The following is a 14,895-nucleotide window of genomic DNA, read 5'->3' on the forward strand; positions in this document are numbered from 1 at the left end:
GGAGGTAGTTATAAGGTCAGGGGTCCTGCATCCTCAGGAATGCCCTTAGAGTCACTGACGACTAATATGGTGGGACCAGTGTGCCCTGGAGCACACGGACACGTGCTGGTTGAGGAGTGGGCTCACCCTCCAACTCTCCACCATATTCCGACCCCTCCCTCTTAGACTTTTCTGTCTCCTCCAGCCTCCTCCAGCCACAAGCAGGGTCTAAAAGAACTGCTTCCTACATTCTTTTAGCCCCTGAGGCACCCAGTTATAGGAATTTTCTATTTCTACTGTGTGTTCAGCTTTTATAGTCTTATATGACTATCCTTGCCAGTTAATACTATTTCTCCTGCCCTTTGGGTGATAGATATTACACTACTGATGCTTGTATTTCCAGTTTCTTAAGTGCTTTCAAGTTTACCTAGCATGTACATGAAGTAGATTAGAGCCTGGTACAATAAAATACTGCATTTCTGTTATGGCCTTTAGAAAAACTATGATTTTATCACATGTGCATTCAATCTGCTTCGTTCATCATAGTTTAGGGGTAGTGCTAATAATTAACTTACATATTTGGGAACACCCTAGATTTTAAGTTAGAATACATGGGTATCTGAGTGGCTCAGTGGATGTTTTTTCCGAAAAATGCAATCAGTGCCTAGTTCTTTAGTTACTGGAAATGTCCTTTATTTGATCTTTTTTTGTGAACTTTTGAACTTTCTGATGTTCATCTGTGTGTGTAATTAGCACCCAGGAGTGTCGTGGAATAAATGGTTGACTTGGTCAGCATTTCACAATATCATTATATTGGTCATCAGCCACTTTTGCATCCTGTGGTTTTGAACAAGAAAAAAAAAATCTTGCAAAACCAGTACGGTGAAATACTGAATATGCAGATGGAGGTATAGGTTAGAGAAGGCAGTCCCTCAGGAGGCTCGTCATTAGAGCTGAATTTCAGTGAGGTGTGGAGGGGACAGAAGATACTATTAGCCCAAGTCATTTTATAGAATTGACTTCGTTGTACTCTTTATTTCCATACAGAAAAAATACATCAATTGTTTTGTTTGCAGTAGCCAACATGAGGTATTCTGTTGTGTAGCATTTACTTACTTTCTCTGCGTCTTTCACTGGTAACACCTTGATTTACAGTGACTATTAGGATAATTAACATTGACACTTGGAAGATAGCCTGCTTCCAAATGCATGCACACTTGTCTGTTTTATAAATACTAGCCCAAACTTTTTCCTTTCCTAGTTGACAAATGTGTCTCCACTCCTTCCAATCTTTCCAGGGTGTGGGCCTGTGCGTAGCTGTGTGACTGTGCCCACACACTGGCATATATTTCAGGGCTACCAAAAAGAAATCAGTTGCTCTTGAAATAACAAGACAAAAAGGAACGGTTTTTCTGAGCCATAACATCTGAAGAGCTAGAAACAGTTGTGTTTGTATGTGTGACGCTAAAGCCAGTAAATTTCATGTGAAGGAAGGGATTGTAAACTAAGAACAGAAAAGCAGTTTTCCTGGATTTCAGATGTCAAACTCTCAAGCTGTTTAACTCACCCACTCAGCACCTCCACATCCATCCCTGTAGTGTGCTTGCATTGTCAGTGATTTGTTTCTGCAGGTTTTGATGCCAGAAGACAAATAATAAAATAGTAGGCATATATGTAATCTTAAAGCAGTTTTCTACCAGAGTTTTTGATTGAGGTTAAACAGAAGTATCCTGATCATGTTGTCAGTTGGTAGGCAAAAGGCATCATATTTTAAGATTCACATAGTTTTAGAGCAAGCTCATCTTTTCTGGCTCAATAGTAAACTAATTACATGTTTTAAATAGTATAGAGCTGAGTCCCTGTTTCAGATTAAGCCTCATAATAGCAAGGGCCAGGCACTAGCAGACATTTGCTTGATGTTTCTGGCTTGAGGATCCATAACATGGTGCCAGCTGTTTTAGGGCCTGAATAGGCCTGCCAGGGACAGCCAGGTGATAGTGGCTTGACGTAGTCACGGGCTAATTCTCCCAGAACACAGAAGTCTCCAGACGTGCCACCGAGGAAAGCCTGGATATGTAGAAGTTCAGTTTATGGCTATAGTAATATTTGGGCGTTCCCCAAAATAGTGATCCCAGTTCAGGTTAGGACATGATAGTAGTGTCCCTTTGAGGTCTGTCTGAGAAAAAGTGTCATTTCTAAAAAATTAGTTTTAGCAGATGGGCAGATCTGGCTCCAACAAGGCTTGCTTCACGGCTTATCATTTTTCCACATTTTCCATCCCTTTCATAAACCTAGGGACCACATGCTGAACATTTAATTGAATCACACAGATTTTGTAGTCTTTAAAGCTTCTTATTCCTTGGTCACTTGTTAGTGGTGCCTCCCTCCTTGGTCAGTTTGGTGACTTCAGAAGGAAATACACAGTGCAGTGGTGAGAGCTTCACTTTTGAAGTTAGCCTCAGGCTTGATTTCTAGCATCACCACCCACTAGACAAATTGCTTAACCTTTCTGCACTTCAGTTTCCTCCTGACAGGCTTGTTATGAAAATAAAATGAGATCAGATTTGTCAAGCACAGAGCATTGGCCCTGGTAGGCACCACATGCATGAATTTCCTTCAGACTATAGGTGAAGTAGACTTGATTTGGGATTTCTCTTGTTACCCAGGTGCTTGTGTAGAGGAGACTTTAGAACCAGAATGTGTTATCTGTGGTTTTGAGTGTGCCGGGGACTCTGAGCCAACTGAATTACCAAGTAATGGGGGCCCCATGGCATTCCATGACAGGTAGAGAGCCGGCTCTTCACCCTGGATGGACCTGAAATTGCCTGCTAAGGCCTTGCTCCACCGAGTAGCACACACCCTATCAGTTTGCCCTTCTTTCCATCTCTTATTCTAGAGACCTTAAAGCCTACTTGTTGGTGTATATCTTCAGGTTTTTGGAAATTGGGCTGTATAATTGAAGTTAATACCAGTGATGAGACTTTTCAACCTGAGAACAACCTAGATGCTACTTCACATTTTGCAGTGGAAGCTTACTTCCATCTTCACTCATGTAGGACATTTTTTGGTCTCATGTTTTATCACATCTCATGTTAAAGTATAATTCAGGTCTATTTTGTGGCTCCTGCCCCCTTCCCATTAATTCAGTGGTTAAACAAATACTATTTTTTGACCCCCCTACTATGTACCAGGCCCTATGCTGGGTGCTAAAGCTATAATAAAACATGGTATCTGGTTTAAAGAGCCAGAATGCACCCTGCATTTTATCTTTGCTGTTAGTGTGCTGATCTAGACGTTGGTACTAATGTTCTCTTTCTGGGTGGTGGGTTACACCTCAAGGCCAGGTGATGTGAGTCTGTCTCTGCTCTGTTGACACTTAGGAGCTGACTGGATTCAGGTGTGGCCCTGTGCCTCTTTGGTCCTCAGGGTCTGCGACTGTGAAGTTGGGGCTGCCTGTTTCATAGAAAGAGGGTTTCCTGGCCCTCTCCGTGTTCCCCAGTTATTGCTGTTTTTACTGAGCTTCCTGCCCTGATTGCTTGTCATATGTCATGAAAGTGACGCTAAACTCTTGGATGTGCTCCTGAGTTCTGGATGCATGTTTCCTATGCCCTTTTATTCGATTTCCACACACAGTAAGTTTTCAAACTGGAAAAAGGTGCACCCTTATTTTGTTTAAGCTAAGTGAATATTAATAATAAAACTTTCTGTTCCACTTCATGGCTTTTATAACTTCATGGCTGTTAACTCTTTGAGGCAACCATTTTGTGTGGCTAATTTGAGCATGGTCTTAAAAGAGAATTTCAGTAGCATGTGTCTGCTGAGCACCTTGTGGAAAGGGGAAACAGATTCAATAACATCACAGGAGAAGCTTGGAGAAAGAGAACAGGGGCATCCAAATGCTGCAGCTTTAACCTACTTTCTGGGACTGTCATCTCGCTGACTGCACGCCTTTAGGTGCTTCTTCCTCAGTCTATGGGGAGAGGGACCTGGGGCTGGAAATAGGAGAGTTTGTGGGGAGGGGCAGGATGCTGCAGGGAGTGGGTGTGGGCAGAGGTTGCAAGACTGCCAGGGTTCTCTGTGTGCCGGAAGTGCAGGTTTGGCTGTGAGGAATGGAATGTTCCCTCTTGCCCTCCAAGAGCAGAAACAGCTGTGGAAGAGCTTGAAAAGAAGATTACTAAAAGAAAAAAATAATAATTAATATGAAAATAAAATCCACCGTAGAAAACCCAACAGAACTGTGTGTGGAGTATAATGGTAGTCATCTTTTTCATGCTATTTAAGAGAACTTTCTTCCTATCTAGGATTTCTTTTTCAGTTGAGGGCAGGATAAATTGCGTACCCAGCCCTTTCTCCCCTTGGGAAAGCCTCATATGTCTCATTTTGTTTGGATAGAAAATTGATTCATTATTCTGATCACCAGATGATGATTTTATTCTTTCTTATGAGGGACCAGAACCTGTCGCTTGCTTGCTGCTTGAAAACTTAAATGTTAGTTTCCAAAGGCCATCTCTGTGGGTAGAGGGTTATCGTCAGCAGTTTAACGGGAAATCTTGTTTCTAACTGGAAATTTAATTATTCAGCCAAGTTCCCAAAAATGTTTACTTTAGAGCATCGTCTTTTTTTTTTTTTTTTTTAAGTCCCTTAATGGTTTAAACTTTTAAGTTTTAGGCAAGAGTAGAGTGGAGCTAGATTTACATATCAGGTTGTTTGTGTAATCTTTTACATGAAAGTTTATGTTTTCTTCTCAATCTGAAAGATTTGGTTTTGGCCATTATAGCTGGTATTATATATGACATAATAACTCTCTCTGATCTCAGATACATTTTTATGCTGTCATACTTTCTGTACCTGCTTTCGAACAACATCCTAGTCCCAAAGTAGATAAAATCTAGCCGAAGGGAGTAGGCAGCTAAAAACTAGATTCTAGCAATATCTAAGGAAATTACAAGGATCAGTTAGAGTTCCATTCCTTCCTTCTTCAGCTATGTCAATTCCTGGTTTTGTGAAAGTCCACATGCCTTCTTTCTGTCCATGCCTGTGCATACTGGGTGGAGAAGCATCACAGAGCAGAATGAGGTGACTGTCCCCAAGGCAGGGTAAGGTCAAGGATCTTTCCCCTCACCTCATGATTTTCAAAAGAAAAGCAGATCTGGACCTCAGTTACCTAAAATAAAATAAAATTGCCCTAGCTCTTATTCTGCACATAAAATCACAACTTTAATCTCTTACCCAATTCTCACCTTTATCTTCTCAATAGTGGAAACTTGGACTTAAAGGACATTACTGTGCTATGTTACCAGATCTAAGGAGACTGGGTATCATTAGATTGGAATCAGATCCTCAGTCAATGGAAATATAAGGGGGAAAGACCATTGGTTCTTGGCCCTAATTGCACATTAGAATAATCTGGGGAGCTGTAAAAATGTACCTGTATCCAGGCCTTACCCCATCTATTGAATCAAAACCTCTGAGACTGGGATGTGAGTGTTTAAAGTCTCCCCAGGTGATTCTAATAGGTGGGGTGAAGAACTACTACTGAAGGGAAATTGAGGGCCTCTTCCAGAGAATTGCCTTTGAAAGATCCTGTCATTATACACTGAAGGCGCCCACCCGGGCCTGCTCCTGAAGCTGTTTGCAGTGCTCTCTCCTGTGACACACAGACCTCTGGGTCTCCCCATGAATTGTGGTTCCATTGGGCTGTTCACAAAACCTTTGTCATCTGTGGTTCAGCAGATGCGTATGTTAGAATTCAGGCATTTGGCAACCTCATTCTGAATCGTCAGTGCCCACAAGTCAAGCAGTGAGACCCACTTGAAATGCTGGTCCTGTACACAAAGTGGGCGAGCACTGTATTGAAAGACAGTCCTTTCCAGTGCTTTCCCCTGAAATTCCTTGTAAGGACCAGGAGACACCTGCAGTCGGCCTGGTGGGAAGTAGTGGGCCTGGCTTTGGAGTTAACCATAACTCATTTTGCTGCTCTAGACAGTCCTCCTCCCACCCCACCCCACCCCACCCCAAAAAAAAAAAAAAAGGGGGGGGGTTGTCTTTAAAGAAAAAAAAAAAAAAGCAGGGGCTTTTAAGAGTTAAATTACACAACTCCCTTTTTATTTTTAAAGTGAGCAGATTTCTTGTTGCCGTTGCTGAGAAAGATAAATTGATACCACATGTTGCTTCCAGACAAAAACCTCTCTGTGTTCCAGGGGAAGCACATGCAGCTGGTGTCTGGGTGAGTGGACAGTCTCCACAAGGTAAACATGGTTTGGAAGGGCTGAAGCGGACGTAGGGTACAACATTTAAGAAATTACCAGTTATTTCTGACTGGCACGGCACCTCTGAAATACTTTTTAAAAGTTTGAAATCCTTTCCTGGAAGAGGCCGCCCTGGAACCTTTTGGCTTAAAGTATATGATGCTCGGAAAACAGTAAGTTAACATTTATGATGTCACTGCTTCCGTGTGGGATCTAACAGTTGTTGGGAGCTGCTTTTGTACTTGGCACTTCACCGAGTAGTTTGCATGCAGAGCTTTATTTAATCTTCCCGAAGAGCCAAGAGATAGTCAAAGAATGTTTTTATCCTGCCTGTAGGATTTATCCTCTTTGTAAATTATTGGTGGAATACTTTTCATTTCAGGAAGCTTCTCTCTCACACCTCATCTAATCTGTTTGGGGTCCATGGGTCTTCACAACCAGTTAGCATGTATGTAGAGATCATGGATACTTTAGTATTAGCAATAATTGTATCTTGCAATAGAAAACAGTCTTCATTATAACAAGAAAAATAATTGCCAGATTCTACTAGGTGCAGTCATCTTTATGCTGATTTCTTCAAGGTGGACCAAACGAAGGAATCTCTAGGCAGCAGGACTGTGAAATGTGAATTCCATCATGCTGCTTCCTTCACACACCTATTGCACCTGCCTCCTGGAAGGGTTATGCCACTCATTGCCAGTTCTGTAACTGATTAACTATACCTAATGGGTTTCTGCCCCAGCGCAGGGCTTCCTTCAGTGTAAATTGTTTTGTAGAAGAGAAGATGGACATAAAAATGAAATGAAGAGGATTCTTACCACTGCACTCTCTTTAGACACGTTGTGATAGAGGTGTTTTAAGGGTTCTTTAAACCTTTAGGCCCATGTTGGGGACAAGCTGGTACATTTGTCCCTGAAGCTGAAGTTTTTTCCTAGAGATGTTTCTTGTAATTTCATCAAAATCTTGATTTCTAAGTACTGAATTTAAATCACGTGATTTGGGGTTTGGGGGTCACAGTAGCTTCTTAGCCTCTTTAGTGAGTAACTGTGACAATGGCCTGAGCTCTAGCAGTAGGTGTCTTGGTTATTATGTACCTTACTATCTTAGCCTTAAGGAAGGCACATCCCTAGTTCTTCAGCCAGTTACCATTGGCCTGCCTCAAAGGGTATAGCAAAATATGTATTTAGATGTGATTAGAAAAATCATTCTCGTTCTGTCAAGCCACTCCTTTTTTATCGTCAGCTCCCAATCCCAAAACTAATGTAAAATGTTAGAAATTTAGACTGTTTGGTAAGGTGACATACGAATTAGTGAAAAATCATAGAATATTTGTAATGATAGTTTTCCTGGGATTGAGGTGGCAGGAGGGACATTTGAAATCTTACAGAAATTGTATCACCATTAATTTTTGATATCAGGGAAGAAGTGGGGAAACATTGGAGTTCTGGTATTTTATCTGGCGTCTATTTACCTTTCCTGCTTTACCAACATTTAAGTAGAGAAGTTAGTACCGTTGAGCCTTGAACAATGTAGGTTTGAATTGCACAGGTCCACTTACACAGAGCTCTTTTTCAACCAAACACAGCATTCCCGGGATGTGAAACCCCCCTCTGGGCCTGGGGGAGTTGGCTCTTATATGTGAGTTTCTTCTGCGGGGCTGACTGTGGAATGGAGTATGCACAGGTTTAGTTATATGCAGATGGTCCTGGAACCAGTCCCCTGCATATAACAAGGATTAACTATAATTGGAATCATGACCTGTGAGGAAAACAGAATGTATTTCTGGCATCTGATTTTGAGGGGTAACTGGGCATTTGAACTAGAAATGGACAGATGAGCCATATTTGTTGGCCTTTGTCAATGCCCTACCTTCAGATTATGGATTTTGTCAATGGAAGGCTGGCCACCCTGTATGAATAGAAGGCTGCTGAGATTGGGGACTGTGAGAATGATGGTGGCACAGTTTTTGTTTGTGTTGACTTAGTAATGTAACTGGAAAAACCTGTCTGAACTTTCTGTAGGTAATAGGCTCCAGGGAACGCCACTAAGAAACCTCTAAACTGAGAGTCAAGCAAAGATTGGCCATTGAAGCTAATCATCTATTTAATAAGTTGGGCTTTGTTTCAGAATCTAAGAGTAGTTAATATTGGGGGTGGGAGGGTTGTGGTTTTTTTGAGACGGAGTCTCGCTCTGTCACCCAGGCTGGAGTGCAGTGGAGATGAGGTTTCGCCACGTTGGCCAGCCTGGTCTCAAACTCCTGACCTCAGGTGATCCATCACCCCTTGGCCTCCCAAAGTGCTAGGATTACAGGTGTGAGCCACCGTGCCTGGCCAACATTGGTTTGTGTGGTAACCACTGTCCTCTTCAGAATGAATGCGATCATGGCCACTTCACCAAAGAAAGACAAGTAAGTCCTATAGAATAAGCTCATACTTTGAGGTTTCCTCTTCTGAAAGACTTTTTGTTTGTTTGTTTTTTGGGTTTTTTTTTTTTTTTTTTTTTTTTTTGAGATAGGGCCGTGCTCTGTTGCCCGCGCTGGAGTGCAGTGGTGCAGTGGTGCAATCACAGCTCACTGCAGCCTCAGCCTCCCAGGCACAAGTGATCCTCCCACCTCAGCCTCCCCAGTAGCTGTGACTACAGGTACATGCCACCACACCTAGCTAATTTTTGTATTTTTTGTAGAGACAGGGTTTTGCCATGTTGCCCAGGCTAGTCTTGAAACTCCTAAGCTCAAGCAATCCGTCCACCTCAGCGTCCCAAAGTACTGGAATTATAGGCGTCAGACTTTGTTTTTAAAAATCTTAAAAAAAATTTTTTTTTTAGGAAGGGCCCACCAAATACCCATAACTATTTCATAAACAAATTAAAATAATAAGATTGTGCTTTTATATTCCTCTTCTTTCTTAAATGTTAAATGATTCTTTAGATAATCTGTTTAACTGTTAGCCCGAGTAGATTAAATGGTGACTTCTGCATAATTTGGTAAGAGGCCTATATGAAAGGTTGTAGAAAAAGCAGTGGATTGGAGTTTAGGAAACCCAGTGTCAGTTTTGGCTCGTGTGAACACTAGCTGTGGGACCTTGCGTTAAGTTATTTAATAGCTCTCAGCCTGGGTCTTTGTATTTAAAATTAGGGCACTGATAATACTAATTCTTGCAGGTTTATAATGAGGATTAGAGACAATGAATCTAAAACACTCTGGCTTAGTAACTGACAGTGCTGTAATCTGGCGGGCTCTCATTTCTTCATCCTTGCAATTAGGGGACCTGGGTGGGTGGGTAGTCTCCATGGTCCTTTCCCACCCGAACACCCTGTGGTTATGGCCCTGGATGTGGGTGTTCCAGCCCCTTTTTACCACATGCCCATATAGAAGCTTAGTATCTGTGTCCAGATTTTAACCCTGTGTAGCTTTTAATTTTATAAAACCGTACGCATAACATTGTTGGAGATTAGAATTGTAGTGATAGATGGCCATCAGAAAATTTATGTGGGGCGTTTTACAGTTCTATAAGATGTTTCACACTTTTTCTCAGTTGGGTTGGAATTGGTGAAGCTAAAATACATTTTAAAATATTGTTCCCTAAATGCTTTTTAAAGGGGGGATAGCTGAATACTTGATTGGTCATTCTAGTTAATTCCGTGTGTTGGTGTGATCTTCCAGAATCTAACGCAGAAGGGGCTGGACAGAGTGGGAGTACTTAGGGTAGGTGTCCACATTTCCACATAGCCTCGGGACCTCCCTGTTTTTTCACTTAGAAGCTTGAGTTTGTTTTTATTTAATGTATCTAGTGACCTGAATTGTAGATCCACCTGTACTTGCCTGCTTTCTGAACCCTGCAGAGTACATGTTGAGAGCATGCTTCATACCTATTGCATAGAGAAATTGTTTTACTTTTTAAAGAAGTGTACAATCTGGACCATTATTAGAGATGCCATTATTCTTTTTAAAAACCATAAAAGTAAAAGGAATCAGGATATATAGTCTCCTGGGCAACATTTACTTTATCACATACTCAGCATGTTGCTTGTGTTCTTCTCTCAAATGCAGTTGTAGAAATGCTAGCTTATGACCCATGATTGCTAATGCTTATTGCCTGTCCTAAACTACAGGCCCTTCCTACATGTGAAGCAGAATATTTTGGATTATTTACTTATGGTAAAATCCTGCTGACATTCTGTGTTTTTAAAACATTCTGGGCTGGGCGTGGTGGCTCATGCCTGTAATCCCAGCACTTGGGGAGGCCAAGGCGGGCAGATCACTTGAGGTCAGGAGTTTGAGATTAGCCTGGCCAACATAGTGAAACCCTGTCTCTAGTTAAAATACAAGAATTAGGCCGGGCGTGGTGGCTCACGCCTGTAATCCCAGCACTTTGGGAGGCAGAGGCAGGCGGGTCACAAGGTCAGGAGATCGAGACCATCCTGGCTAACACGATGTAGAGACAGGGTTACTACCACACTCCTCTGTCCCCTGCACTTTGCAACAAGTAGAAACCCTGTCTCTACTAAAAATACAAAAAATTAGCTGGGCATGGTGGTGGGTGCCTGTAGTCCGGGAGGCTGAGGCAGGAGAATGGCGTGAACCTGGGAGGCGGAGCTTGCAGTGAGCCGAGATTGCGCCACTGCACTCCAGCCTCGGCGACAGAGTGAGACTCCATCTCAAATAAAAATAAAAAAATACAAAAATACAAAAATTAGCCAGGTGTGGTGGCACGCACCTGTAATCCCAGCTACTCGGGAGGCTGAGGTAGGAGAATCACTTGAACCCTGGAGGCGGAGATTGCAGTGAGCCGAGATCAAGCCATTGCACTCCAGCCTGGGTGACAGAGTGAGACTCTGTCTCGGGCGGCGGGGGGAACATTCTGGTAGAAACATGTATTTGTATCTTCTACATAAATACAGTTGGTGATTGCCAATTTAAACAAATATATATATGTATATATAACTTTTAGGATTGTCCATATTGAATATATGGACAGTAGCATCAGGCAATATCTTTTGTCTTTAACTTGCAAATAAAAACTCATCTGGCCTGCAGGTACTGTTCCGGATGTGGAGCATACAGATTCATCAGCTCCTCCCTTTTACTGCACATGAGGCATTTTACAGATTAGAATGAGCCTGCTGCAGGCCGTGAACTCCTTTCACCATGGACTCTGTGTTTTATAATAGCAGTAAGAACACCCTGACTTCATAGCATGACTGGCTTCTGAAATATATTTTTGTCATCCTTACGTCATCCCTGTACAGAGATGGTTTGGGTATGATTATAGCCATAATGAAGGTGGGGAACTGCAGTTGTTGCAGACAAATTAGATTTGTTCAGGGTCACGTGGTTGGTCAGTGGCAGAGATAGGACTGAATCTGGGTCATCACTGTCAACTGGGTGTATCTGCCAAGCCAGGAGGAGAATTCTTGCAAGATGGGTGCAGTCACTAGAGTTTTGAGGGTATTTTGCCCTACTTTTTAAGTAAATATTTTATTTTAGGATACTTTTAAATTTACAGAAAAGTTGCAGACATAGTAGAGAGTTCCCGTACACCCAATATCAAGTTTCCTCTGTGGTTAACATCTTATAGTATGTGACATTTGTCACAACTGATAAATCAATATGGATATATTATTATTAACTTAAGTTCGTACTTTCTTCAGATTTCTTTCATTTTTACTTAATGTTCTTTTTTTGTTCCAGGATTCCATCCAGCATACCATATTACCTTTAGCCATCATATCTCCTTAGGCTGTTCTCAGTTGTGACCGTTTTGAGAAGTACTGAATAGGCATTTTGTAAATGTCCCTTAATTGAAATGTGTCTGATGTCTTTCTCATGCTTAGACTGAGGTTATGGGCTTTGGAAGGCAGACCACAGAAGGTGCCATTCTCATCATGTCATATCAAGGGTACATATCAGCTCATCTTATCCTTGTAGATATTGACCCCGATCACCGGACTGAAATGGTGTTTGTCAGTTTCTCCACTCTAAAGTTGCTCTTTTCCCTCCTTTTCATACTGTAGTCTTTCTAAGGAAGTTACTGTGCTCAGCCCACACTTGACAGGCAAGTGTCTATATTAATTATTTGAATTCTTCTGAATGGGAGACTTGCCTGCTTCTCTAATCAACCTGGCAAATCCTGCTCTACACTTCTTATGTCTGCAAGAGTTACATGGTAAGGTGTAAAATCTGGCAGGATGAGATGGAGTCATAGAAAGGTTAGGTAAAAATTCTCATCAGTTCTTAATTCACAGAAGTAGTTAAGAAAAGGTAGATGTTGTGCCTCTATACTAGTGGAGGAGGGGACCATGTGAAAATAAAATAGCCCTCCACCAGGTGATTAATTACCCTTAGAGAGCTGGGGAAGTTTGTTGCAAAGTGCAGGGGACAGAGGAGTGTGGTAGTAAATTCCAAGTGTGAACTTTAATATGGGCAATATAATTACAGAAAGGCCAGGAATTTGGGCCTTTCAATATGGGCAATATAATTTCAGAAAGGCCAGGAATTTGGGGAAAACTACTATCGGTGAGCTTATCTATTCCCAGCATCTCTTGGACATGAAATCATCTCCCTTCTCCCTAGATATGAAAACTGCCATTTAACATGTCATTTTATTCTCAAAGAGGGTCATGCAGATATGTGTCTTTTTGAATTAGGATGGATTTTTTTTAACCTTTGAGGCAGCTTTAAAAAATGAGGAGTTGGCCAGCGTGGTGGCTCATGCCTATAATCCTAGCACTTTGGGAGGCCAAGGTGGGAGGGTCTCTTGAGTCCAGCAGTTTGAGACCAGCCTGGGTAACATGGAAAACCCCATCTGTACAAAAAATACAACAATTAACCGGGCTTAGTGGCACGCGCCTGTAGTCCCAGTTACAGGTGCTTCAGGATCGCTTCAGCCCAGGAGGTTGAGGCTGTACCACTGCATTCCAGCATGGGCAGCAGAGTGAGACCTTGTCTCAAAAAAATAAAATAAAAAATGAATGAGGAGTCTGGTTTACTGTATCATCTGGGTGCTCGGTTTTGGACCATTCTGGTTCATACTCTGTATTTTCTTTTCTCCCTGCAGAACTCCATCCGGCACAACCTGTCACTGCATAGTCGATTCATGCGGGTCCAGAATGAGGGAACTGGCAAGAGCTCTTGGTGGATCATCAACCCTGATGGGGGGAAGAGCGGAAAAGCCCCCCGGCGGCGGGCTGTCTCCATGGACAACAGCAACAAGTATACCAAGAGCCGTGGCCGCGCAGCCAAGAAGAAGGCAGCCCTGCAGACAGCCCCCGAATCAGCTGACGACAGTCCCTCCCAGCTCTCCAAGTGGCCTGGCAGCCCCACGTCACGCAGCAGTGATGAGCTGGATGCGTGGACGGACTTCCGTTCACGCACCAATTCTAACGCCAGCACAGTCAGTGGCCGCCTGTCGCCCATCATGGCAAGCACAGAGTTGGATGAAGTCCAGGACGACGATGCACCTCTCTCGCCCATGCTCTACAGCAGCTCAGCCAGCCTGTCACCTTCAGTAAGCAAGCCGTGCACGGTGGAACTGCCGCGGCTGACTGATATGGCGGGCACCATGAATCTGAATGATGGGCTGACTGAAAACCTCATGGACGACCTGCTGGATAACATCACGCTGCCGCCATCCCAGCCATCGCCCACTGGGGGACTCATGCAGCGGAGCTCTAGCTTCCCGTACACCACCAAGGGCTCGGGCCTGGGCTCCCCAACCAGCTCCTTTAATAGCACGGTGTTTGGACCTTCATCTCTGAACTCCCTACGCCAGTCTCCCATGCAGACCATCCAAGAGAACAAGCCAGCTACCTTCTCTTCCATGTCACACTATGGTAACCAGACACTCCAGGACCTGCTCACTTCGGACTCACTTAGCCACAGCGATGTTATGATGACACAGTCAGACCCCTTGATGTCTCAGGCCAGCACCGCTGTGTCTGCCCAGAATTCCCGCCGGAACGTGATGCTTCGCAATGATCCGATGATGTCCTTTGCTGCCCAGCCTAACCAGGGAAGTTTGGTCAATCAGAACTTGCTCCACCACCAGCACCAAACCCAGGGCGCTCTTGGTGGCAGCCGTGCCTTGTCGAATTCTGTCAGCAACATGGGCTTGAGTGAGTCCAGCAGCCTTGGGTCAGCCAAACACCAGCAGCAGTCTCCTGTCAGCCAGTCTATGCAAACCCTCTCGGACTCTCTCTCAGGCTCCTCCTTGTACTCAACTAGTGCAAACCTGCCCGTCATGGGCCATGAGAAGTTCCCCAGCGACTTGGACCTGGACATGTTCAATGGGAGCTTGGAATGTGACATGGAGTCCATTATCCGTAGTGAACTCATGGATGCTGATGGGTTGGATTTTAACTTTGATTCCCTCATCTCCACACAGAATGTTGTTGGTTTGAACGTGGGGAACTTCACTGGTGCTAAGCAGGCCTCATCTCAGAGCTGGGTGCCAGGCTGAAGGATCACTGAGGAAGGGGAAGTGGGCAAAGCAGGTCAGTGCCCAATGCTATGGCATAAAAATAACAATATGGGGATGAGGGGGGATCTCTGGGGGAGCCTGTCTTCTCTTTACTTTGAACTTTATTATTATGAGCAGTGCACATAATATGCCTCCCAGCCAGTTCCATCTCAGGGTTTTACCTGCAAACCAAATAGGGCTGTCAGGTGCCT

General features: G+C 43.4%; 1 protein-coding gene across 3 annotated transcripts in view; it reads left to right on the top strand.

Moving 5' to 3' along the window:
• FOXO3 (forkhead box O3) overlaps positions 1 to 14,895 on the top strand; it is a 131,031-nt gene that overhangs the window by 96,634 nt on the left and 19,502 nt on the right. For all 3 annotated transcript variants that reach the window (XM_058435454.1, XM_058435455.1, XM_032156086.3), the window contains exon 3: positions 13,283 to 14,717. In XM_058435454.1, the coding sequence (XP_058291437.1) occupies positions 13,283 to 14,683 (1,401 nt within the window). In that variant the 3' untranslated portion in view covers positions 14,684 to 14,717. The remainder of the gene's footprint in view (positions 1 to 13,282; positions 14,718 to 14,895) is intronic.

The sequence above is a fragment of the Hylobates moloch genome, unplaced genomic scaffold (assembly GCF_009828535.3).
Source record: "Hylobates moloch isolate HMO894 unplaced genomic scaffold, HMol_V3 SCAFFOLD_2, whole genome shotgun sequence".
Taxonomy (NCBI): domain Eukaryota; kingdom Metazoa; phylum Chordata; class Mammalia; order Primates; family Hylobatidae; genus Hylobates; species Hylobates moloch.